Raw genomic sequence first — 26270 nt, forward strand, 5'->3', positions numbered from 1 at the left:
ACCTACAAAAATATCCCCTCAAATTAATGTTATTCCAATTGCATATGTTACCAAATGTTTCTGTTTTGGAAAATGATACCTTTTCAATAGAAAAACAAATTTGTGGTTTTTTATAGGATGAAAACTGCATTTCCCCCATCAGCTCTAACGTTTCCATTGTGCAAGAGATTTATCCTGATACAGTTCAGCCCTGGGTGCTATGCCTCCCCCAGCATATTCAGGTTAGTGCAAATGTTCTTTGTGCTGGCTTTCGTTGTAACAGCATACAGCATGTGCTGCAGCAGTATACATATTTAAACAGGCTGTTCCTTTACAAGCACATGTTCAAAAGATTTTATCTAATCAAATTTTAAATAGGAAATTACTTGTCTGACTTCAGATCAGAAAGCTATTCCTTTCCCTACTGCTCCAGATTGGATTATTAGGACTTCACTACTAAATGGTCAGGAGTGTGTCTGAGTCACCAGTCTTAATTTTGGGCTATAAATATCAGATGATGATTTATTACTTGGCAGTTTCAATACTGCAATAGCAAATTCTCTTTAATCTCTTTAATTTGAGATGAACAGCAAACAGTTTTGAAAGCTGAGAATTTCTGAGGTTCTCTGTGCAAATAATGGCTAAGCCTTGGGTATGCACAATGTGGAATTTCACCCCCTTTATCAATTGATTTCAATGTGCCTACTTTCTAGTGATTCAAAGGTTTTTCATTGCCCATACTGATCTAATCCTGCTTATCTTTTTGAATTAATTGTAACTATGGACAACAATTCAATGGTAAATGGGCTTTTGAGAATGTTTAATGATTTTTACAACTAAACTGAATGAAGTTTCAAAGAGTAGTTATTACCCTTGTATGCTACCTGGATCATCACTGTTTAACATTCATGCTTCATCTGGACTTCAGATGAGAGTTTATGATCTGCACAGTGCCAGAAATCGTTCTATCTGCTTGTTCAAAAGTAGATGTTTGCTCACCAGAATATACAGCTATTGCTTTCACCTCTTCCAAAACGCTAATTACGTTTCTTCTAAACAGCACCGGACAACTGGGTCTCACCCTTTCTGGGGAATGCTGCTACCCAGGCAGGTCGCTTGTGCGAGGTAGGTTGGCTTGTGCAAATCATAGCTAGATCAAGAATGTGCATCCTTTCAGAAAGCATTAAAATGGGAAATAGACTTAAATCTTGCTGAAACTAAGACTGATTTGCAAACTTGACAGAAGTGTTTACTTAGAAGATGAACAAACTATTTGGCTTGACAAACTATTAGACATTCACAGAAGAACAAGCACAATAGGGGGGTTGAGACACTGATTAAAGAAGACTGCCTAAAGAATGTTAGAAAATCTGTCTAAATCCTAAAAGACAGGAAGACAAGGACAGAAAACATTTTCTGATTGTGATATTCAGGAATCTGAACTAGGAATAGAGGTATAATTTGGAAAAAGAAAAGCTTCTGATACAACTATACATGAGGCGTAATTAATTGAGGCAAACGGAGGAAACCAGACTAAAAATGGTGTTAGACGAGGTGCTGTAGGATCCTGCATCCAGCTGACTTTCCCATCACTGAGATCTATGATGAAGACCCTTAGTAATCCATAATTTAGAGACTTCACCCTGTTTGCACAGATTCACGCTCCACACTCCAGCATGTCATATAGAAACAAATAGGTTTCTAACTTCACTGTTCTGCAAATCCCGTTCCTGGGTTTGGGGCTAGCAGATGGCATTATGGCCTCCTTGAATCTGCACACACCCTAAAATGCCTCTGAAAGATGTCAACTGTCCTGTCCACCCTGGAAAGTGTTAAATTTCAGGGAAATATTACTTAACTGCTTTCAGGATCGAACGACAGAAATAAACACTCCTAAAATCCAGTAGACAGAAGACACTGTCTCCTGACACAGGGATAAATCAGATGCAAAATCACCTGCTGAGGAATAATGTGCCTAATCTTTGAACCCTTTTCAAGGAAGGTATGTAACTACGTGCAAGATCATCAGCTGGTTTAAGTTATTATAAGTACCTTGATCTCAAGGCAGCCAGACCTAGCCGTATAAATTCACGATCCTGTTGATATGTCACATACTTCAGCCTGAAGTTCTGTTCTTCTTGTAGTAAATCGAGTATAGAGTACAGAGCATTTGTACGGTGCCCTCTGTTACTGTAAAACTAAACCGTGCTTTCTTTCAGGGTATTGTTTTGATCCTAAATTTCTCAGCTGAGACATTCTGATGGCGTATCTGTTGGCTTCAGGCACAACAGCACTCTTTTAAGAAGTATTATTGTACCTTAAAATGGACAATCAAGGAATAGAAAACCTCAAAATGCATACCTGGTGTACTCAAGGCATTTTCTCCCTAAAAGCAAAGACAAAACACCCCCAAGAAACATTGGTTCAAGAGAGGGAGGGAGAGAAAACAAACCAAAGCAATTCTTTTCCTCCTTTAAAAGAACAGCGACCGCTTAGGCTTTCCTCACGAATCATAAAACAAGGGAAGGTGGCAGCAGGGAGAAACAGAAACTGTATTTTCATTTGTCAGTGACTTTTGGTTCTATTTCCACTGCCAAACAGCCGCACTATCTGCCTTTCACTTGTTGTATGCCATGATAGGCGACAGAGGGTTTCTTAAAGCCTTTAAGGCAGTAATTCATAACCTTACCTTAATTAACCTGGAATAATTTACCTTTGGAATAAACAAGGTCCTAGGTTTGCTTTTACTATCTTCCTTCCTTGAAGAAATGTGTTTTTTTTTTCCTCTAGATATCCCCACATGCAAAAACTTTGCTTCTTGCAGCTCGAGCTCTGGATATTACTAAAACCCCAAAACAAAGTAGCATGGCATATGCTTCAAACCAGCTTGGGGTTTAAATGGCACAGCTATTCACTGTATTTAGTTCCTCACGCTCCTTCTGCTTTCGCTGGTGAGCAGGCAAGGGCTCAAGAGGAGGAGGAGGAAAGGTACGCAGAGGTGCCGTGTGGCACGTGGAGGGGGCACCGACATCACCATCACTTATCTGTGACCAGGTAAGTGTTCCCTTGTGTGGCATGAAGACTAACTCACAGGTGAACGTTTTTCTTAGGCTTGCAGGATTGTTTCGATAACTTACAGCGTAATGGCATTAGCATTTTAAACTGAGCTTCCATTAAGTTACACGAGTTATCTATTTTGAAGTAATTTGAAGGACCTTTCATTGTTAACTCCTCTTAATTAATTTTGGCTTTATGGCGTTTTGGGGGCAAATTGCCTTAGCCTTCACATTTATCGTATCACTACTTGGCATGACCGAGATATTACAGCTCTTAAGTGAATTTCTTGTCAGAAGAATCTAAATCACACAGCTCATGAGAGTTACTTGGGGAGGATCGGTTTTACTCTCCATTTAGCTTGGCCTCTAAACTCTGGGTGCCAGCCTGATGCTTGCAAATGACTCTCACAGAAGTAGGCATTACGAGTGTGGGGTCAAAGTATCTACCTGCAGACTGCTTGGCCTGAAGTGAGAAGTATGTTCTGCTTCATGGGCTTAGTAAGGCAATTTTTCTTGGAAGCTTGCCTTTCTCATAGTTTTAGCATCACATACCAAGTTGCCTCCTTTCATTCATGCTCTTTGTGGTCTCTGTTGTTCCTGTTTGGGGCCATTCAGCTTTGTGATATTTTTGTTTAAAAAGTGTCCATTTTATTAAAACATGAGAAATGCTGGTGAGCAGGAATTAATTGGAAAACTAGATCAATGAGTTTTCAGTTTATGGCTGTTTTCAAAACACACTTCAGAAATATACGTACACATCGAGTTGCTCCTGTGGAATGTAACTAGATAAAATATTGCTGACAAAGTTAGTAAGAATTGTTCTGCTGTAATAAGTGCATTCAAAGGACACAGATTACTGGTAATATTTTTAACAGAAAGTTGGTAGACGCACGTTACCCTTCAGTGATCTACAATGCAGTCTCTGATGACTGCTTATACAGAACTACTGCAAACAGCTAAGCCCCAAATGTCTTTATCTTGATCTCTCCAATGTTTAATTTCCCCTTACGGAATGGAGCATTGGAAAGCTTTATACCCTAAGCAACTAAAATGCTTTCACCTTTTAATTTTGTCTAAACGGTGCTAAAATGATAAAAAATGTGCTGTAATTTACATTTCTCTGGTGGAATGGTAAAATTACATTTCCCCAATTACCTTTTTACCTTTTTGAAGGTACCAAAGACAGTACCAAAGTTGCTCAGAGAGTCACAGAGCTGGCGCTCGGTCTGTTATTCCTCTAGCTAGTGTTCTAGTTAGCATTAGGAGAAATTCCTACAGGGGACGCGTTTATCTGGTCATGCAGAAAGTAATTTACACAACTTGGCAAAAACTCCTGCCTTGTATGGATCCGAGCAGGAGAGCTGGTGGTACTGGGAACTCTCTCACCTCAGGTCTAGGAGGGAAAATCTGAAGGAACTGAAATCCCTTCCCTGTATACCTCTAACTGTCATGTAAATGCTGAGGTTGAGGAAGGATTAGGAATGATTATACTCTTCTTCTCATATGCATTTCAGTTTAAATTATACCATGTAATGAAGGACACTAAAATGACATGTAATACCTTATCCCTGTGTCAGATTATAAAATAGATTTAATCAGGGAGAGCGATGGGAAACCTTTTTCTTTCTTTCTTTCTTCCCTCGCCCCGCAATGCTCTCTCTTCCTATCCCCTCCTCAGAAGCCCCCTCTCAGCCGTCTTCTGAGCCCATTTGCACAGAACAGGGGCTGCAGGAAATGTCACCGTCCCCCAGCCGAATGCTTACCACAGTATGCCCATGAGATAACAGTGTGACAACACCACGAGTCCAAAGTAACTCATCTCAGGATCAGATCCTATAAAGTTCAATTAGCATTAATCAAACCTGTACTTTTCACCCCGATTATTTAGGTTTCTCTGGTTTTCTTTGCTCCCATGTCTCTTCCCAAACGGTATCTCTACAACCGAAGCCAAAGCCAGAAATTTGCAGCTGTGGAACTACCACCTGCTTCTCCCCCCACGGCTGAAGGCCCTCTGGCAGGGTGTGTTTGTGCTCCTGTTGACAGAGGCTCATCTCTATCTACCACCCCAAATGACAAATATAAAGCTTTGAAACTACTGAGTTTTCTTAAAAATCAACGTTATATAAGGGCTTAAATTGTTACTATGCTGTTTTGTGGATGGAATGAGGCATTTAAACTAGGGCAATAAAGGAATTTATAGGCTCTCTAAAAACAGAGCTGGAGATAAAATGTCTTGTGCAACAAAGGATGTAGAAAAATGCAAGGCAGTGGGATGGGGATAAGGCATGATGGAGAGGTTTCTCTAGGCAGGAAGATGGAAGACACTGAAAATGCAGTATTTCCGCGAGCTAGGATCATCTGTGAGGAAAGGAAAGACGTGTGGCGATGAGAAGTTAATGAGCATGGCTGACTGCCAGCAGATATTATGATCTCAGAATATTGATGTTTTGTACTAATAATTACAAAATCAGCAGCTGTACAATTACATATTTGGATAAATACAAGTGTAAGTGAATCCTGTAACATAGTGAATGGAAATGAAGTATGATTAAAATGACAGCTCATACAGTAATATTGATGCCTAGAAAAGACAGACAAGTCGGGAGAATGATAACATAATAAAGGGTAAAAGAATCTTGATATTCAAAAAGAAAAAACTGCTAATGAAAACATTCATGAGCAGTGAGAAAAATACATTAACTTTCCATAGCTATTGAGAGCAGATACAGATCAGAGAGAAGACATTAAGAAAAAAGAAAATTTACTTGTCTGCACTTATAAAGGCATTCTGGGGCAAAAAAAAATCCTTCATACATGCCCTGAAGAAGAAATCTACAACCAGGATAATCTCTTCTGATAGTCTGTCTAGAGCAGAAAGATGCACTGAAGCTGTGGAGTGTCTGAACAGCCAAGAAGAAAGCCAAGGGTTGGAATCATGTCATCTGAATGTGCTAACCATGTAAATTTGTTATAGGTTCCCACTTGGGCACCGAAATGTGACAATAAGCTGGATATTCGACTGAGAGAGATGTCTGAAAACAGAAAGTACTTATTAAAGGGAGGGAGCTTCGTGAAAGATTTAGGAAGAAGTACAGAAGAAAACTGTTATTGGGATTACATAAGCATTTGGCAAAAATCACAGTAATAAAGCACATTTGACACAGTCATGCTCAAAGTCTGGCTGGGATGTCACAGGATGTGTTTGTTTAATAAATGCCTGCACCGACAGATACAATTTTAAAATATTGTTTAAAATCTGCTGTGCCTAAGGATCAGCACTGGTCAGGCACTTTTTGTTATTCCACGGAAACCCGCTGCTTTTGGGATGGGGACGAAGCAGAAGGCCATCCCTGTGTGGAGCAGGCAGCCGGCCACAGGAAAGGTAAAATCCATGTCTCTGCTTCCTAATGGTCTAAAGTTTCAAGGCATGTCAGAAGGAGTGGAGTTAATATATGCTCCATCGGAGTGCTGAGTTTTTTGACCCGTATATAGATTATACCTACACAGAGGTGAATCTGGTGCAGACTGCAGTTCATGTACACCAGACATTTTGGCTTTGTCTTTTCTGTTCAGTGGCGGACAGGCCCAAGGATAGGCTAAAACGTGTTTTTTCCTTAACCTGTGCTGTTTGTCTGCCTTGCCAGCAAGAGGACAGCTGTAGCCCAGCACTAGCTACATTCCCTATGAATTTGCACGATATTGTATCGGGCTTCTCTAGAAAGAAGATTGGATTAATTTGTCTTACACTGAATATGCAAAACATACAGCTTCAGATAAAGTACAGTGATACAGGCTAGTGAGCAAGCCCAGGAATACCTGTGTCCTTCCCACCTGCAGACAGCTGTGACCATGGACCCATGCCAAGGGGTGGTGTCAGCACAAGCTTTTTTCAACATAATGCTCCACAACTTCCACAAAGCCTAGAGCTCTATATAGGTGACTCTGGGCTTGCACTAAGCCCAGGTCCCTGCCTGTGGCCTAAACATTTCCTCTAAACTTTGTTTAATGGATAATCACCTGATGATTTCCCTGAATAGAGATCTAATATTAGTTGTCACTGCTTGGGTGGGACCTCATCACAACATACAGCTGTGCAGCACAGCTGGGAATGGGAAATCCCCTGCACTAACTTCCTTCCCACTTTTCACTGAACAGACTGAAACATTTTTCCTTTTCTCTGAACAGAGGAGAAGCAGGACACAATGTGAATCTGTTGCTGTTCTGTCTTTTCATGAACGGCAGGATGCTAATCCCTCTCCTAGTAAATATTCCTGTGGCTTGATCCTGCAAGGCACTGAGCAATCCCTGCTCTTCTCCACACCACCACCCCCCTTCACAGTCCAGTAAGGGTTTAAGAATAAGCACTTACATCAGTGGACTCATTTTGTGATCGAAGTTTGTGTCAGACTATGCTTATGTGACCACGCGGTGCTAAGCAAGGTTCAGACCGAGATGCTACTTTGCCCTTCTGCCTAGAAACCTGCAGGACCGAAGCAGTGCAAATTGCAGAGCAACTTCCCCATCCGAGGGGAAGATTTATATGGCTTGCTTTCCTCTTCTTAAATCTCTCCTAACAAAGCTTTGTTCAAAGATGATTAACAGATGTTGTCATTAAAAAGTTGGTACTTGCCAACAAATAACACATGGGTCTGCTTGAGAAACAGTGCTGTTTCCACAGCTTTCCCCAAGATGAGATACTTGTGGTAATTGGTAAGGCCTGTGAGAATATGACATTTAAAGTATCTTCTACTATACATAATTTCCTAAGAGAATGCTGGTTTCCTGAGAATTTGTTTATCTTGTTCGTATGAAATCATTTGGATAAACACATGATACAGAATAGACAATTAAGCCCGTTATGATTAAAGGAGTAAGTGGTGATCTTCTTAGATAACAATGAATTTGGCGAGCAAAGACTTATTTGTAACAAAAGTAAACAAAAAACCAGCACTAAATAATAGATAGCCATGTTTCTTAATTGAAGACATAAAATAAAATGATTAACTGATACGCAGAAATGATTCTCAAAGGCTAGAAGGTAACAAACAAAAGGACAGGATTTTACTACCCATTGCAAGATAAGCTGAAATATAGAGACAGCAATGCCCAACCGAAAAAAAATTGGGGAAAAGGATAAGTACAATGGATCTGGCTGGAATATACAGGCACAGAACCACTTCTGTGTTTACCTACCCGGTACAAACTGAAATCTAAAACCTCGGAGCCAGGCCTTCTGTTAGCAATTTGGAAAAGCAAACTGGGGAGATGGCAATGTACCCTGTCCAGGGGGATCTCTTAATGGTTATGAACAGAAATGTTTTGAAGATGGTAACCTAGATATTGGTGAAACTCCTGGCAATTTATTGTTAATGAAAAGGTCATTTTTTTTCTGGGAGGTGGAAAGGAATGAGCATTGAGTAGGTTTTCAGAAACTGTTTAAAAGCAATCGGAGTCTTTTGCAATGCTCAAAGCAGGTCTCTCAACACATGAATTGTAAATATCATTTCCATACAGGTTTCAGATAAATGACAGATGTAGTACATTTTTACTACATTCTAAATTCAGCATTTTAGAGGTTGACATTGAAATCCTTTCCTCTCTTTTCTCTCTTCCATGGACCTGTTGTTAAAAGCATGACTGCTCTGCCAAAAAGTCTGTGTTTTGAAAGGCTTTTATTCCTCTTTTATTCTTTTTGTTCTACTGTATGATTGCACGCTACAACATGCTCTGATGAGATCGGTGGCATTTTATAGCTATCATTTATGTCTCATCCTGCCATAGTCAGTAAGAATACTCCCACTGACTTCACTAAGCTTCAAATCAGGGATTTATCTGGGATTTAGCTTTAGCTTCAATTCATGTCTCAATTCACTGTGTACTTCAAGCAAGCACGAAATAGTCCATGTTGTCATGTTCCACTTCTACAAAACAATGGTCAGATGTACTTGACAGGTTTTAAGTTCAGGACATATAACAAATTCACAGGCTCTACATTTAGAAACACCATCTTACAGACGTGCAGCAAGAGGAAATTCAGCTAATCTGATGTTTATTTCTTCAACATTCTATTAAAGCAAAGAAGCTCTACAATGAGATTACTCCATTTTATCTCTTAATTGTATCCAGATATGCAAAACAGATTTACTGCTAGTGGCTTGTATACAGTACAATATTTTAAAGCTAATTATGAAGCAGCATTATTATTGTCACACAATGAAATACTTATTCTTACTGTTATGGATCAAGACCATTTTCTAAAATTAATAGTAATTACCTTTTTAATTGGATAGAAACACTACTAAATTCTGAAACAGCTAGTTATATAAATGTAATTCTTTTAAGTCCAGGATGATATCAGCATAAAATATTTTAATTAAATAGATTGCAAAAAAAAGGGAAAAAAGAGACATGAAGTAGTTTTCCATTATTAAAGCCAGCTGTAAGTCAGCTGAAAGTATTCAAGTTTTTATTTTTGAACACCTGAAATCTGCCATTGTCCATGTAAGCATGTATACACATCCTCCCAAAACTGTATTAATAGTTTAATTGTTCATTGAAGAGTAGTTAGCACCTGGCTTTTGTTTGTATTATTCCACATAGAAAGGAAAGCATATTAAAGCATTTACCCTCACAAATCCCCAGGGCCCAAAAGATCTAGCAGTCTTTTCATTGCTTATGTATATAATACAATAAACAATTTTAAAAAGTTAAGCAAATAGTTTTACAATAACATGGTATCGACATTCTTCTGTTCAAAAACGTTGGTGAGTACATGGTGAAAATCTTTACTTGATCTGTTAGTTGCAATTGTTTAATAATTTTAAAAAGTACTGCCCCTATGTTATAATACCTCATGTATCTTGATCATGCAGCTCGTCAACGCAAATTAGATTTCAGGTATTTATAACCTGGTACTGCAAACTAAATCTAACATTTTGCACACATTTCAAAACACATGTTTAAGTTCGGTTTTCCTGAACAAATATTCATAATAGGAACAAATGAAGTCTTGACTACAGACTAATCACAGCTTGTTTGCAAGTCTTACTTGAATATGGGATACCTTTTCCCACTCTCCACTTAGTGGTAAAGGGACAGGAAGGTTAATTTCAGCTGAATGAAGCAGCATTTTAAAACTTACCTGAGTTCCAGCCATCTTATTTTCAACACTATTATATCTGTATTTCATATATTTGCACATCCAAACCAAATTATATTTACACACACTGTGGTAATTAAAGCAGTTACATTTTGATGAGCTGAAATGCATCAGAACTTCCAGATAAGATAAACGAGTAATATCAAGTATTTAGAAGGAAACATTTTACTTCCTATTGACTTACTATAGTAAGGACTTAACTACTATAACTACTTAAACTTAACTACTTTAACTATGTATTAAATTGCCAGTAATTTGGTGGAAGTTAAGTTAGATTCTGATGCTGATTCTACATTTGATGACATATTATCCAAGTAATTTCATGAATAAATATTGCAGAATGCATATCTGACACTATCAAGAAATTTTATTTAATCAGCAGCTCACCACTAGAAAAAAAACAATACTTCATGTGTTTTTTCAAGAATATATACTTTCAGAAGCCAACTCTGTTCGGATCACCCTTCAGTATCATTATGCAACCAATAAATATTTATGTTAACACTTAGCACAGTCTATAAGGACATTAATTTTCTATTTATTTGAAGAGCCCACGTTATCTAGGAAGGCTCTTCCAGTATTTCTGTGATCTAGATTTCATTGCAGGTATTATTCACTCTAAATTTAAGTCTTTTATCTGCACTCCAAGTGTGAAATTATATTGGGTTACTGTCTGTATCATTCTATTTTTACTGCAGCTCTTCACAGATTAAGAGTCAAATCCGTTGAATTTGTAGGATTTTGACAGTAATTCAAGCAGTGCAAGTCTTAGCTCTGTCCACCTAATTGTGACATTTATGAATTTCTAAGGTCTGTATGTGCCTATAGAAACTGTATTTACCTGCTGTGTGAATCCTGTCACCGGATCCTTGACAGCCATCCTCATCATCACAATCCCCGCTTGACTCCATCTCTTCACTTCTTCCACCCCCACTGCCAGCATCTCGGGAAGCCCATCTTTCCAGTTTTAATTTTGCCTTCTCAGCATCCAGCTAAAATAGAAGAAGCAAAAAACCAACAGTGGTCAGAATACTTACACAGTTCCTACCTCTGGTGACCAAGCTGGGTTTATAAAGCTACAAGCACTTTCTTATTCATTTTCAAGAACTGCCCCTCAAGTTGGAGGTTTTTTCTGGAAGTGACATCCAAGTATTTTGGAATAACAGACTATACCATCAAATTTTCTCCACCACAGATGACCAGGGACACTTATCATCAAATTTTTAATTGAAAACACCACATCTACCAATATCATCACAGGGAGCTTTGGTCCTGCAGCTTTTCCTCTTGCAAACCACAGTTTCAAGATCCCTGGTTGATGATGGCACAATCTGCCAGCTGTCTGAGTACTTATTTTGGGTTATTTACAATTGAAGACCGCAATATACTTGACAACCTTTGAAGAGTTGAGGGTGTTTGCTACTTTTCATTATTGGATTTGTCACTTGGAAACCCTGGCCTCTGGATATGATTTTGAAGATGGTGTCATTTAAGATGCCTGTACCAACTGCAAGTTGTTCATTAAATTTCACTTGAAATATATTTCATGGACTGAGTATAGAATAATAATGCCTTTTCTAAAATAAATCTCAATGTATCATACCAGGTCACACTTGCTATAACAACATATTTACTCCCAAACTCATCTTTTTGACCTTTAGATAACTCTTTCTCCTTCTGTTACCATGAACAGTTGCCTACTATAAGTGCTGTGGGAATAAATGATTTTTCAGTTCACTGGTAGTTCCAAAAACTGAAAAATACCATTTCATTTTCCGTGAATCTAAACCCAGCCTATCCAGAGAACAACAAGAGCAGTGCTATTTGGGAAGAAATTAAGTAACTGGCTTAGACTAATACATTCTGTTATAAGGCATTCATCAAGGAAGGATGATTCAGTAGAAACTTGAGCCTGTCCCCACACCTGAGAGGAGCACCTTCTCGCTGAGCTATACGGCACCTCTCCTGGTGGAGCTGTGCCATTTTTGTACAACATTTCAGAACCAAGGTGCTCCATGTTCCTTGGTGGCCACACTCCTCAACAGCTTGTATTTGTTGTTGCTAGTGCAAAGGACGCTTCAGGGTATTAGAGAAGGTGGGACAGCTTCTGCAGAGAAAAGCCCCAACAGCTCAGCTTCCCCCACAGCCCAGTGATAGGGAAATACCCTGACTCAGGGTGGATTTTTTCACAACCTGGCTAAGTTGCCCTGGTTACTATCAAGTTTCCATTCCCCCATACCTATCACCCCCATTTTGTGAGTGACTACCGATTTCTTTTCTGAATTTTGTTGGAAAATTACATTGGGGGGGTTGGTTTTGTTTTTAAGTGATGGAAAGAGCCATTCCAGTATTTCTGATCACTTCCTTCATGAAGCTGAAATTCAACCTACAATGCATATGAACATTGTTTTGAAAGGCAGCAGCTTGTTTGTCTCCTTTTCAGAGTTACGAAAACCTTTTTTCATGTTAGCTCTGCTTGTATGGTATGACGGGTACGATTAAGACCTGTTATTCTAGCTATGTGGAAATATTTTAACCAAATGGAAAGACTTTGTAATGCTTCTCAAAGTTGGTCAGAATCTGGATCTATCCAATACCCCTCATCACAAGTATCTTCCCCCAAAGTATTGCAGATCCATTTCAGGCTTTGTGGTCTGCTTTATCCCAGAAGACTATTCTTGGTACTGAGCAAAATGTATTTTGAAATGTAGCTACTTTGAAGATTCAAACACACTTCACACCAAAAAGGAGGTGGGCTGGGAGCTGGGGGAGGAACTGGAGCACAGGGCTAATACAACTGTATTAACTGGGTTGAAAGGATGATGACAGATGCAGCAATTTCTCTATAGTGGGAAGTTTTGTGTGATCGTCTCCTTCTTCTTCAGATACTGTGAGCTGCCATCCTCCACTCTGGGGCTGACAAATGCTTGGATCCGTGCAGCAGAGGTCCTGTTCTTCAGAACAACAGATGCCAACTTCTATATGGCAGAACTCAGGAAATTTTTCACCCTTTCACTGAAGAGATCTGTTTGCTCATTCTGAAGACACAAATAACTTTACACTGCAGTGGGAAGATCAGTAAGTGGGAGGAGAGGGTATGGACTCTAGTGGGAAAGCGCATTAAACACTCTCTAATTGTTACTGGATGACTGTTTTTTATAAACAAGTTGCTTAATGTTGAGCCTCATTATTCACAGGCGTAAAGACCGATGTCACGGCAATACAAAACAACATTTTGTTAAACAATTGGAAAAAATTGCCTATGAGGGAGAAAGATAACTCAGTTCTTTCACAGATTTATTGTGTCCTGACCATATTAGAGAAGACCCATTCATTCTTAGTTATAATCTTCAGAATGAAAAGAAATGGCTAAGTGGTAAACAGAACGGACGCAAAATTTAATAAAGGCTTTTAATGATTCCTTGCCAGTCAAAGCAGAAATGTTTATTGCCTGTTAAGGTATTCCTTCTTTTCAAAAATTTGATTTCATCCAGTGCCCACGGCTCAATCCTGACCTCTGCTCAAAACTAGTAAATACTTGAACCAAATGTGCACCACTTTCTTGGACAAAGACCAAGAAACAAACTCAGCTTTTCAACATGGTGCACTGCAGCATTTCACAGACTTCTGGGTTCTTAGTGCCTCCACTACAAGAAGAGATTAGCTGTAGCCCAGATCTGCATCTCCTGCCCATATTAATGAAGGCGTACCCAGCTCTTTCTTACCTTGCCAGTAGAGAGGGCCATCAAATTACACAGAACCCTTATATACCAGTTCAACATTACCACTTAAGGGCAACTCAGGTGCAACCTACCAAACCTTTTCACCTTTTATACCCTTTCCCAACCTCTTCCAATGACTTTTCTGTCTGTGGCTACCATTCACCTAGAACGATGGACCAGAGCCCAACTTTGTGCAGAGATAATAGTTTATCTATAAATAAACCCATTCTAGGAGATGAAATAGTGTAGCCACTTTAGTGAGGAGCTCCACCCACACCATTCAGCCCTGTTGAGAAGGCAATGTCACCATTACATAGTGACGTGTGATCTAGCATCATTCTCCTTTCCAGAAGGAAAGGAAGGAACGCTTGTCCTTTGGCTGCTGCCACATGACTTTAGTGAGATCACTGTTTTAGTGCGATAGCAAAGCGTATGCCAGCATTTCTCCAACTCCTTTTTTCATAGAATCATAGAAACCTTTCTCAAATGCCTGAGACTGCACTGAAATAGCACAGACTGCATCAGGATGGACTAGGATGGTGGAGCTTCAGAAGAAGATCATAATGAAAGGCATTAACCTTCACTTTTTATTAAGCTCTGCTAGGTCCAGAAGATGGGTGTGGACAGGGAATGCCCATAATGTTTTGTGGTTAGGAGACTGAGAGGTCCCCAACAGAGAAGCTGGAGGTCATATGAAGGTTCATGGCATCTTCAGAGACGGCCATGATCTGTTAAAAAGCCTCAACAATTCTCCTAGCTGCTGCCACTAACCACTAAAACTTTCTGCTTCCCCCACAGTCCCTTGCCCATATTTAACAGTGGAGATCAGAAATTGGAGTCAGTCATCGCATTTCTATTATTGCTTAAAACCTACTCTAAACAAGCCTTCTTTTGCTGACTTATACTCCGCCTGCTGATGCATAATGCCATCCAGCCATCTCTGGCAACTCTGTACAACAGTTCCAGCCTGGGAGTGCAGTGTCTTGATGCTGAGAATTGATGCTTTGGTTAAACAATTGCAATGGATTTCAGGCTGGGCACTGGAGCTTGTACCTTTACCTTCACAAAGCAGAAGATATCTGCTGCCTAAGAGCTCAGAAAATACTGGAATATTAACAGCTAAAAATTAAGTCTTCAAATTTTTGCCACATCTAAAAGACAATTTTTTTACTCATGAAAAGGTTACATAAATAGATCAATAAGATTTGTACAGCCCAACTGAAAACCGACACAAATCAGGAATTTCCCCAACTGCAATAGGCTTTGGATCAGGTTCATAAACCTCTGAAGGGTTTTTGAGAAACTATACAGTCTTTCTGTGGGAAAGCTTTAGTATCTGTATCTGATTCAGCTGAAAGGTAAAAATTACATATTACTATTCAGCTCTGAGTCAGATACTGATGACTATCCTCATGCAATTTATTTATTCCAGTAAAGGTGCCAACCTTAAGTGACATTAAAAAGTTCTGCTGACATATGGTTTTATGGAGAAGAAAGAAGTCATATGAGAATGGTTGTGTCTTTCTTTCCTATTAATACTTGATGATGTGGCACACGCATTCCCGGTCACATAAAAGAGTCCTTCGGATTTCAGAGGCTTCAAAGAGTACGTGACACACAACCCCTGAGCCTTCTACGATGAGTCTAACCCTAATTCTCACTCTGACCACAGATGTGTTAGAATATAAATTTATTCTCATGTTTTTTCAAGAAGGCATGTTCCAGTTGAATACTTCCACACATTAATTAAATAATAACTGTTTAGCTCTATGAAAACTATTCGATAAAAGTGCCAATTTCAATCCCTCTCATTGATTAGTCTATTTTCTGAGGGGTCATATATGCATGTATATCTGAGGGGACGACTCCAAGCTGTAGGATAATAAACTAATTTCATCAGAAAATAGGTTTTAAAATTATATTTTGCACCACAGTTTCAGGCTTTTCAGGTCAGTGAACACAACAATGAAAACCTAAGAGAATACACTTTTTGAATAAAGCCACTTAAAAGTTGTGTGCTTGGAATATTCAGAGACAAATCCCATACAATAATTGTTTCCTGAGGGATTTGTTAATTAGTTTTCTATATGACGGCTTTCTGTGTGAATGCTTTTCCTCTCTGAAAAGACAGCTTTGAGGTAAAGTCTGACTTCTGCCCACTCGTCATGTGAGCACATGTATCTTAGTTGCTGGGGTTTTCACAGTGATCACGAAATGGATGATTATATACTGCAATTAGAAATGTAAGCTAAGCATGATCTTTACTCAAGGTACTTACAAGCAGTTGCCTTTTAAAAAGTACTTTAGTGACATAAATATGATTTGCAGAGACAAAGCATTTTGCCAGCCTATGCACAAATAATGTACAAAGCCCAATCTTGAAGAGAGTCACACATGACTCAATCCTTCCATTCATTTTTTTCAAAAATAAAAATAAAAAATCCTTTCTAAACCATTATTAGGTCAGAAATGACTACAACTGAAAAAGACAATGCGCCTTTGTTTTTAGCCTATTATATACATTTTTTGTTAGGGACTGACATATTGCTTTAGGCATAAAGCTGCATTTTACTGGTGCCTTGTGACTGAGCAGATGTTCTGTCATTTCACAAAACAATAGCAACGTAACAAATTTTAGACATAACTGCCATATATATGCTTATTCCAAGTGGGTCCTCTCCTTTGAGATAACATTTATGGTTAATTTGCCTTCACATATGGTCTTCGCTCCTTTTTAAAAGCATTTGGCAGTTGCTTTTGCTGCTTCTTTTCACATTTATCTAGCATTCATATATTACAGCACAAATAAGCAAAATGAACGTATGTGTCTTCAATTTTGTCAGACATTTTCTTTGGTTTGTTGTTCCTTTGTCTCTATTTCATAGAAATCCAAAAGGCCCGAAGCATTATCCCCTTCTAGTTTCTTCAGAAAGCAGTACAACTCCAGGAGGTAGTACCACTCAACTCTCAAATCCTTTTTTTAGCTAAAGAAAACAGACATCTAACCTTCTGGAGCAACTGACACCCCCAGAAGGTTTCCTTCTGCTGTGTTTATTCAGATCCTTACAATAACCTTTCCATAACACATCTTGCTTTACAAGTCACCTGTACAATATTAAAATAATTTAACGGAACAGCTATACATAATTTATGCAACACGGTTAAGGACTGACAATGGTTTTAGAATTTTATTCACGTCTCTCCCGACTAGATCTTTTCCAACTAGGGAATTGGACTAATATTGGTAGATTCCTTTGTTTTATGTTTTTCTCTCTAGCCTAAGTACCTCGCACTTACTTACACTAACATTTGTATCTCTTGTCTATGCCAATGCTCCTGGTATACATATAGATATATAAACTGAAGGGGGAAGGCTCTCTTCAAGCACATGGAAACGTGCAGAGTGCAAGTCTCGGACCATGTGTGCCCACAAAGCGGGGACTGACAGCCTCCTCTCCTCTTCTGCCCTAGTGTATCTCCACTCGAGCTGTACACAGCATTTTGGAAGTTCTTTTTCCCTTTCTGATAATTCGTTGTTGTTGTTTCTTTTGGTTTGTTTTTCCACCAAGTTTCTCAGGTCGCCTGGAAGCACTTCCATAGTTGAAATGGCCCATGCCTAGAATAACCATGCCAGGGTTGGTCTAACCTGTAACTATGCATGCATCTCTCCTCCCGTATTTGTTCATTATATTGCAGCTCCCCAGTGAGTCGACTTTCGGCTAAGTATCACAAGATTCTGGTTGAGGTTATCTTGCAAAGATGATGCAGAATAGGATAATATGACAATATACACTTGAATGATGACTGCAATTCTGAGTACTTCAATTCTCACCCAAATGTTGAAGCAGCTGCCACCCCCTGCTCCTGGTCCCAGGTCCACAGGCATGGAGGCAGAAGTGCTCAGCTATGACAGCAGTCCCCATCACCCCAGGGCTGTTCCTCACCTCCTCAGGAGGAATGGCTGACAAGACCCAGCAGTAGGAACACAGTGACCTAAGGATTCCTTAGGATCACTATATGTTGTGGGGGAAATGACTTACCTACTTCTCATGTGTTTTACATGTTGTTTTTCATATTCTGCTTCATTCTAGAATTCCTTTGTTCAAAATATTTAATTATTTGACCAACTTTCCTACTGCATTTCTGAGCATCTTCAGTACAAGCTATGTGTCTTTTGAATCATAGAATCATAGAATCATTAAGGTTGGAAAAGACCTCCAAGATCATCGAGTCCAACCGTCAACCCAACACCACCATGCCCACTAAACCATGTCCCTAAGCGCCTCATCTACACGTCTTTTAAATACTTCCAGGGATGGTGACTCTACCACTTCCCTGGGCAGCCTGGTCCAAGGCCTGACCACTCCTTCAGTAAAGAAATTTCTCCTAATGTCCAATCTAAACCTCCCTTGGCACAACTTGAGGCCATCTCCTCTCGTCCTGTCGCTTGTTACTTGGGAGAAGAGACCAACACCCACCTCGCTACAACCTCCTTTCAGGTAGTTGTAGAGCGCGATGAGGTCTCCCCTCAGCCTCCTCTTCTCCAGGCTAAACAACCCCAGTTCCCTCAGCCGCTCCTCATAAGACTTGTGCTCCAGGCCCTTCACCAGCTTCGTTGCCCTTCTCTGGACACGCTCCAGCACCTCCCTGTCCTTCTTGTAGTGAGGGGCCCAGAACTGAACACAGGATTCGAGGTGCGGCCTCACCAGTGCCGAGTACAGAGACACAATCACCTCCCTACTCCTGCTGGCCACACCATTCCTGATACAGGCCAGGATGCTGTTGGCCTTCTTGGCCACCTGGGCACACTGCCGGCTCATGTTCAGCCGGCTGTCAACCAGCACCCCCAGGTCCTTTTCCTCCGGGCAGCTTTCCAGCCGCTCTTCCCCAAGCCTGTAGCGTTGCATGGGGTTGTGGTGGCCGAAGTGCAGGACCCGGCACTTGGCCTTGTTGAACCTCATACATTGGCCTCCGCCCATCGATCCAGCCTGTCCAGGTCCCTCTGCAGAGCCTTCCTACCCTCCAGCAGATCAACACTCCCGCCCAGCTTGGTGTCGTCTGCAAACTTACTGAGGGAGCACTCGATCCCCTCGTCCAGATCATTGATGAAGATATTGAACAGGACCGGCCCCAGTACTGAGCCCTGGGGAACACCGCTCGTGACCGGCCGCCAACTGGATTTAACTCCGTTCACCACAACTCTCTGGGCTCGGCCGTCCAGCCAGTTTTTTACCCAGCGAAGAGTGTGCCTGTCTAGGCCGTGAGCCGCCAGCTTCTCTAGGAGAATGCTGTGGGAGACAGTGTCAAAGGCTTTACTGAAGTCCAGGTAGACCACATCCACTGCCTTTCCCTCATCCACGAGGCGGGTCATCTGGTCATAGAAGGAGATCAGGTTGGTCAAGCAGGACCTGCCTTCCATGAACCCGTGCTGGCTGGGCCTGATCCCCTGGTTGTCCCGGACACGGCTCGTGCGTGCCCTCAAAACGAACCGCTCCATGATCTTCCCCGGCACCGAGGTCAGGCTGACCAGCCTGTAGTTCCCTGGATCCTCCTTCCGGCCCTTCTTGTAGATGGGCGTCACATTGGCAAGCCTCCAGTTGTCCGGGACCTCCCCAGTTAACCAGGACTGCTGGTAAATGATGGAGAGTGGCTTGGCAAGCTCCTCCGCCAGCTAAGGGGAAGGTTAGAACTTGCTTTCTGACTTTATCCATCTTTTCCAAGCCAAATAGTTGATGTAATTGGTGTTTTTATTTGTTTTGGTTTGGTTTTTCTCCCATTAAATCGCTAAATTACTCCTTTCTGAAACAGCATCTGTATTCCTACTATGGATTTAGCTTCTTATGGTTTCTGCTGAAGTCTCCTGCAACTATTCCTTTATTTTCTATATGTAACTTTTTCTCCTAATTTTATAGCTCTAACTTCTCCACATACACTTTCCAATTGTCTGTCCTTGAGGCTTTGTACTTGCATAAGTCTTTCTTCACCTGTGATTACTTCTTGTTCTCCTGGTTTATGCAGATTGACTCGTTACCCTCTTCCTCATATTTTTATTGCCAGATGACACACTAGATACTTAAGGATTCACACTTTCATTTATCTTTGAATACTTTTCATTTCCCCTCTGTGTCCTTCCTCTAATCTGGCTGTTTCTCTCTGACTTCCCATATTGTCCACTGCAGATCCGTGCTCCATAGCAGAGAAGCTAAAAGCAATTATTCCTCTCTCAGTTGACTACAAACGTAATAGAATTATTTCAGCAGGAATCCAAGATGGTTTTTGGAGATTCACCTTGTTATACTGTTGGAGATTCACCTTGTTATACTGTAGGATTAATGCTTCTATTTTTGATGTTTATGGTTTCTGTTTTTCAACTGCTTATTAAAGGTGAGTATATTTCTAGAAGAGTGCTAGCACCATGATCAGCTTAATATTCATTGAATTGAATTACACAAGCTACATATGTTCTCATATTTACTGATTACACTGTGAAGAAGCAACAAGAATATGCACCCACAGAATCTTATCGCTATTAGGAAAAGCTTCATAATAACAGTTTGGGTAAACTGTCACCCAAAAAGTATTAATTGTGAATGATGTAAAGCGAGCACAAATAAAAAAAGACTTATTCTTGTTAACAATCTGTTTTAACCAAGCACAACAGCTGTTTAAAGAGAATTAAGACAATTTGATTTGAATTCAGTAAGTCAGTTGGGTCAAGGAACTAAGTAGACACCTCTCCTTGACGTCTTATCTTGGTGTTGGGCTGTAACTTTTTGGTATTATGTGATGCACCAAAGAAGATCTTTCTGACCTGGTATCTAGTGTGCCTAACTTAGACATACACCTTGGGTTAGTCCCAGCCACTGGCATGAATTTCACCTTTAGACAGTTACCTTAGCGTAGTCTTTTCCGAAAATAAAATCTGCTTTTTAAATTGCAGTACAACATGTAGTCTGAAAATAGAGCATATGGCTAAAAAACCTGTCGTGTTATATTAAGACTTTCTGCATCTTGTTAAAGTAAAAAAAAAAAAAGAAAAAGGTAAACAATTATAACAAAAACATATGATAAACATCGTAATTATTGGTGAAGAGTATGCAGGAGTTGCTTTACAAAAGATCTCTGACCCTTCGAAAGAGTTCATTTTGGGACAGTGGCTGTTTCAGAGGCAGAGAGTTGCTGAGAGTGCCAACAAGGTATTCAGAACGACAGTGTCACCAGTTCTGTGATGTGGCCCCTTGTAAGGGAAACGTGGGCCGCAACATCTCTAGACAGGCATGCATGCCGTGCATGCACGTATTAGATGGATGATGGTGATATCACCAGTGGGAGCTGTGCTTATTTTTTGTAATAATCGCAATAATGCACTAGACCAGAAGGCGTGATTCTCCACAAGGGTAAGCGGCTGGGAGATGAACACACCGTGTCTCTGCCACACTGAGATACAAAGGCACGATGCCAGACCTGGCAAGCGTTGCCTCCTGTGCTCACACAAATGCGTCTGTTCTGCATTGCTTACAACACTATTTCTCCATACTCGGAAATGAGGAGCTTTAAGCGGGATAACTTTTGCAGGGGGTTAATAAAATGGTCAGAAAAATGAAGAGTCTTCTCTGAAAGACCATGGCTTGCTTTTCATAGCACAAAGACAACCGGGAGAATATGATTATTGTCTATAAATGTATTTAGCCTTCCCCTTAAATGTGGAGAGATGTCCGAGAATAAAACTAGCATAGAAATAAAAAGAGGGAAAACAAGCTTTTTAACTGTCAGAGTTAGGAGTTTTGGGAGCAGCCTCCCAAGAGGAAGATGGAGACAAAAATTCTCAAGCATTTGCAAGACCTGGCTGAAGAAATTTGTGAGTAAAGTTGCCTGTGATGTCAATGAGCTATATGTGATATTTCAGGAAGTCTCCTCCAGACTTCCATCCCATGTCTCTACACTCTGCTAGTTTCTAATATTAGAAAATTGATTTGTAAAATCAAAATCACAAACCAGAACCACTCCCATTAGCCGTTAGGAGCTATCTCCTTGCTTGTCCAATTTCTATATGGGAAAATTGTGTCCAAATACCAAATTATGTCCATTCTTTCCTCTAGGCTAAGAATGAAGTCTGTTAGCTGGGCCTGAAGTCAAAATGTGGCTCAAAAAATGTATTAATTATTGCCGGGGCTTAACGTGGTTTACAAATGTCCTGTTTAACTAGGAGCTCTGACTCATCAGGTTTTAGACTTCTAATAATAGCAAAGAACCTTCTGTCTGATCAGACTTGGGAAGTGTGAAACGAGAAGTGCCTGCAATCAGGAGGCTGATCGCACTCCATCAGCCCTTGAATGGCACCCTCCTGATAAGCTGCATGTTTTTACGGGTTAAGTGAGTAAGCAGTGGTCAATCTAAATCGTCTAAGGAACAGAGCCAACCTTTCTCCTTGCTTTGTACTCAGACAGCAATTACCTTCTTTATTTGCTGAAGGAAATGTTCATGACATGCTCCAGTGCATGTTAATTCTGTTTCATGTTCTTGGATAATTACCTGTTTTCAAGCTCTATGTTGGTGAAGATCATTTTCATAGTATGAAAAGTTTGACATTTCACTGGAAAGGCTTGTGAACAATCAAAGCCGCTCATTATTTGGCAGTGCTCAATAGACCCAGGCTTTGGATTTGATGTTTCATGTTAAAACATGACAGAAGCAGTGGTCTGTTTAGTCTCCTCCACACTAAAACCCAGCAACTGAGCACTAAAATACAATATGGAATAAAGTACGGAAAATATGGTAAGAAGATGGATAACGATGTTTGTCATCCATTTAACGTGTTACTGATGTCGGGAGCTAAATCACAAATTATTTATTACCTAAGCTAACTAGCTTTAATAACACTGCAACCCAAACTCACATTTAAAAACAATCACACTGTCTCAGTGCCACCAGACTTCTCTGAAATCTTGAGTATCACATTTCTAAATGTGTTATATTATTTAGAAGGTGCCACGTACGTACAGAAAAAGAAAGGATTGGAGCCTATGCTGCTATGAATCAGCAAACTGAATTCTGTGGAGCTGCTCCAATTTATTCCACATGAAGGGCGAGCCCAGATTTTTTTCGTTTGGGAAAGCATGGTGTTGTAACAAAACAGACAAACGCATTTCATGTTGCATGAATCTGACGGAATGAAAGACACTCTCTTTCCAGATGTTGTACTCCCATGGTTTCATGGTAACATTTGAGGACATATGATTGAATGTTTTTGCTAAGTCATTTTTATTTAAAAAGGGAAGAAGAGAGAAGAACAGATACTTCTGCAAGCAGCAGCTGCCACCAAAGCCTTTTTTTACAGCTTTCCTTTTCTGTTGGCTTCCCATGGAGGTTCTCTGGTGTCTCACAAAGATTGAGTTCACAATACAGTGTTTTTACCAGTAAGCCTCTCTCCTCTACTCATGGAACTCAGGATTTGTTAAATTTGGTTAAAATTGGCTAAAGGGTTAAAAAGATATGGAGGGAGTGGCAAGGCTGACAGGCAGGGACACCGCAGAGCACATTATATAAGCTGTGTTTGTTTATGAAACCAGGTTAAAATGCAATGTAAGGGCAAACAAACAAACGGCCTTGGCAGATCACTAGCAAAATTTCTGGAGAGCAGGAAGAATTGCTTTGCCTGACAGCAGCTTTGCCTTTCTCCTCACGGGTTTAAATTCTGCTCAGGCTCGGAACAGGCACGGTAAGTGGAAAAAGGCCAATGCATCGGTCTTTGTGGACTATCATCTGCTCCTATTGCCTTCTCAAAAGCCACTAACAACATAATCTGATCACAAAGATCAAAAGCTCTCTCGTGGTGCACTAGGGAAATTGATAACCACATTCTCCTGTACTGTATATACCTCTAATTCAGGGTTGGGAACTAGCCCACATTTACCAGAGATGTAAAGTGGCTTTGAAAGTCTTTCTTTATACCTCATTCACACTATATAAAGGAACTGCTATTTCCAGGGAGAGGACTGAAATGTTCAGAACAGAGCTCTAGACTTGTGCTACCAGCACTTCACTGCAGAATTCATTTAAGCAGTTTCAGCACATACATGCAACACTCATTTGTCCTGTTGTTTTACACCTACATTTTACACTTATTATTTTAGAATGTTTTCTCTACAAGTGTCAAAGTTTCCATTTACTCAATTAGAATAATTTTCACTGAAATGTCTTCTGAGATTTCTTCACGCCATTTTTCATATCACCAAAAATTTTAATTTTTATTTAATTAAAATGAAAACAATCATCCTCTTTTCTCCAATGATGGGTCTAAATTAGATTCTACTCTTGTACAGTTCTGTAGACCTTACCTAAATTTCAAGCAGTGTTCAAGAGGAGCAAAGAAAAGAGGTCAGCTCTACTAAAGACAAGAGAGAGATCTGGACTGGAGCTGGCTTCCGTTATTGTAATGAGACCTAGTTTGGAATAGGTGAAAACCCAGCAAAATGACCCAAGAACTACCACTGGAAGACGGTGCAAAAACAAAACATTCTGCTGATATTCTCTTTTCCCCTTTCTCGGCAAGATGCTTTTGCACTCCATTTCATTTGTATTTAATCCTTTTTGCCGGCTCCTCTTCAATGCTTACTTGTGACCCACCCATCTCTTTTTTTGTCTTCTCATGGAACAGCACCCTCTTTCCTGCCTAAATACAGTCATCAATTCAGCTGAGTGTGATGATTCTTGGCCACTTCTGCTTGAATGTATTGTTAGGTTTGACATGTGGAAGCTCTTCTTCCATTGGAGGCTGGTCCCTCCTGGACCCAGCTCTGCCCAACAGATGTATTTCTCCTCCTTTTGTTAATTTATTTTGAAGGCCTGCAAGGACCGTTCAATCATCTCACCCGCTTCTCTTCCCTGCCTTAGACCTCTGAAGAAAGAAGCTTGTCTACTTTTTCATTTTGCTCTCCCACAGCTTTTGTACAACTCTGAATCTTTCTTTATGCAGAGGATTCTCAGTGGAAACAAGGGGGAACCAACCCCAGTGATCTCACCACTGAGCATCAGCAAGTTTCCCCACAGTCTGGGAACTCCTAGATGAGCTAGTCAGCAGTGCATCGCTCTAGATGAGAAATGTGGACTGGAAAAGCTCAGACATTTTCATGGGCAGGCATTATTCAGGGACCATTAAGATGACTCCAGAAAAGCTCATATTCTGCTTGTAAAGTAGCCCATGTGGGCGGCCTGCCCTGCCAGACCTGGCACACTGCTGACTCTGGCCTCCTCCAAGTGAGAGAAGAGATATGATTAATTAAGTGCTGGCACTCTGTACGAATGTCCTGCTTTGCTCCCATTTAATTGTGGCCTGCAACTGCAGCAAGTACCAGTCAACACACACATGGAAAAGCTGTTGCTTTAAAACAAAAAGCTACAAGTGAGAGATACAGGATTTTAGAACTGACAGCAAACACTGCACCCAGATCAGCATTCCTTCCTGACAAGGAGCTACCACTGAAATAAAGAACAAGTTGTGGCACGTCGCATTTACATACCAACTCAGGAACAGCCTTGCTTGTTGTACGTTCAACCCCACAAGCGTTCATGTGTTCACATGCAGCTCTGGAAGGTGCAATTATTTGTGATGACAAAGGATGATCTAAGCAAACAAAGGCAGACTCCCATGCACTTGTCTTCTCCTCCTATGCATGAGCAATCACATTACATAGCCTTGATTCTGCCTTGGGCATTTTCCTAACCATGAATCATGAAATACAAGGCAGAGATGGCACAAAGCGACGATGAAGAATTTACCCTTCTAGCGTACCTCAGCTGCATCGTGGCTTCCCCTCCCTCCCAAGAGCTCAGGCGTGGCTGTGCTGAGTCCTGAGTGCTGGCCACCCTGGCAGCAGCCACACACACTAGTGCTGACTGTAACCGAACTGGAAAGTAACAGGAGTCCTAAAGAACCACTGGCACGACTGCTGTATCTGAGGGAGCTGTCTGGTCTGGGTCTTTTAAATATTTCTGAGGTAATACAGCTATATTTAGCTGCTGAAACATTACATGAAGTATAGCAAGAACCCCTGCTGTGCGTTTGGTCATCTGATACTAATTATGCATGAAAAAGAAGGCATCTATCTTCAGTTTAACTTCAAAGACAAGGCTATGCTTCTTACTGTCAAGTAGGTAGGACTCGCAGTGATACTCTGTGATTACGACCGCAGGGGCACATACCCAGTGGGAAATCTAAGGCAGCTGGAAAGGCTCAACAACACTAATGTTTCCTCTCTTTTCTCTTGCTAGTGTGTAAGTTATGGGGCAGAGTATTGCTGTTTATTCAGATTACTCTGACGTCGTGAATGACTGACTACCAAATCAAAGTCTGCC

General features: G+C 40.5%; 1 protein-coding gene across 1 annotated transcript in view; it reads right to left on the reverse strand.

The window, feature by feature from the left end:
- LOC142085779 (glypican-5-like) overlaps positions 1 to 26270 on the reverse strand; it is a 392228-nt gene that overhangs the window by 87532 nt on the left and 278426 nt on the right. The window contains exon 8 of the mRNA XM_075158095.1: positions 11036 to 11186. Within this exon, the coding sequence (XP_075014196.1) occupies positions 11036 to 11186 (151 nt within the window). The remainder of the gene's footprint in view (positions 1 to 11035; positions 11187 to 26270) is intronic.

This window comes from Calonectris borealis, chromosome 9 (assembly GCF_964195595.1).
Source record: "Calonectris borealis chromosome 9, bCalBor7.hap1.2, whole genome shotgun sequence".
NCBI lineage: Eukaryota > Metazoa > Chordata > Aves > Procellariiformes > Procellariidae > Calonectris > Calonectris borealis.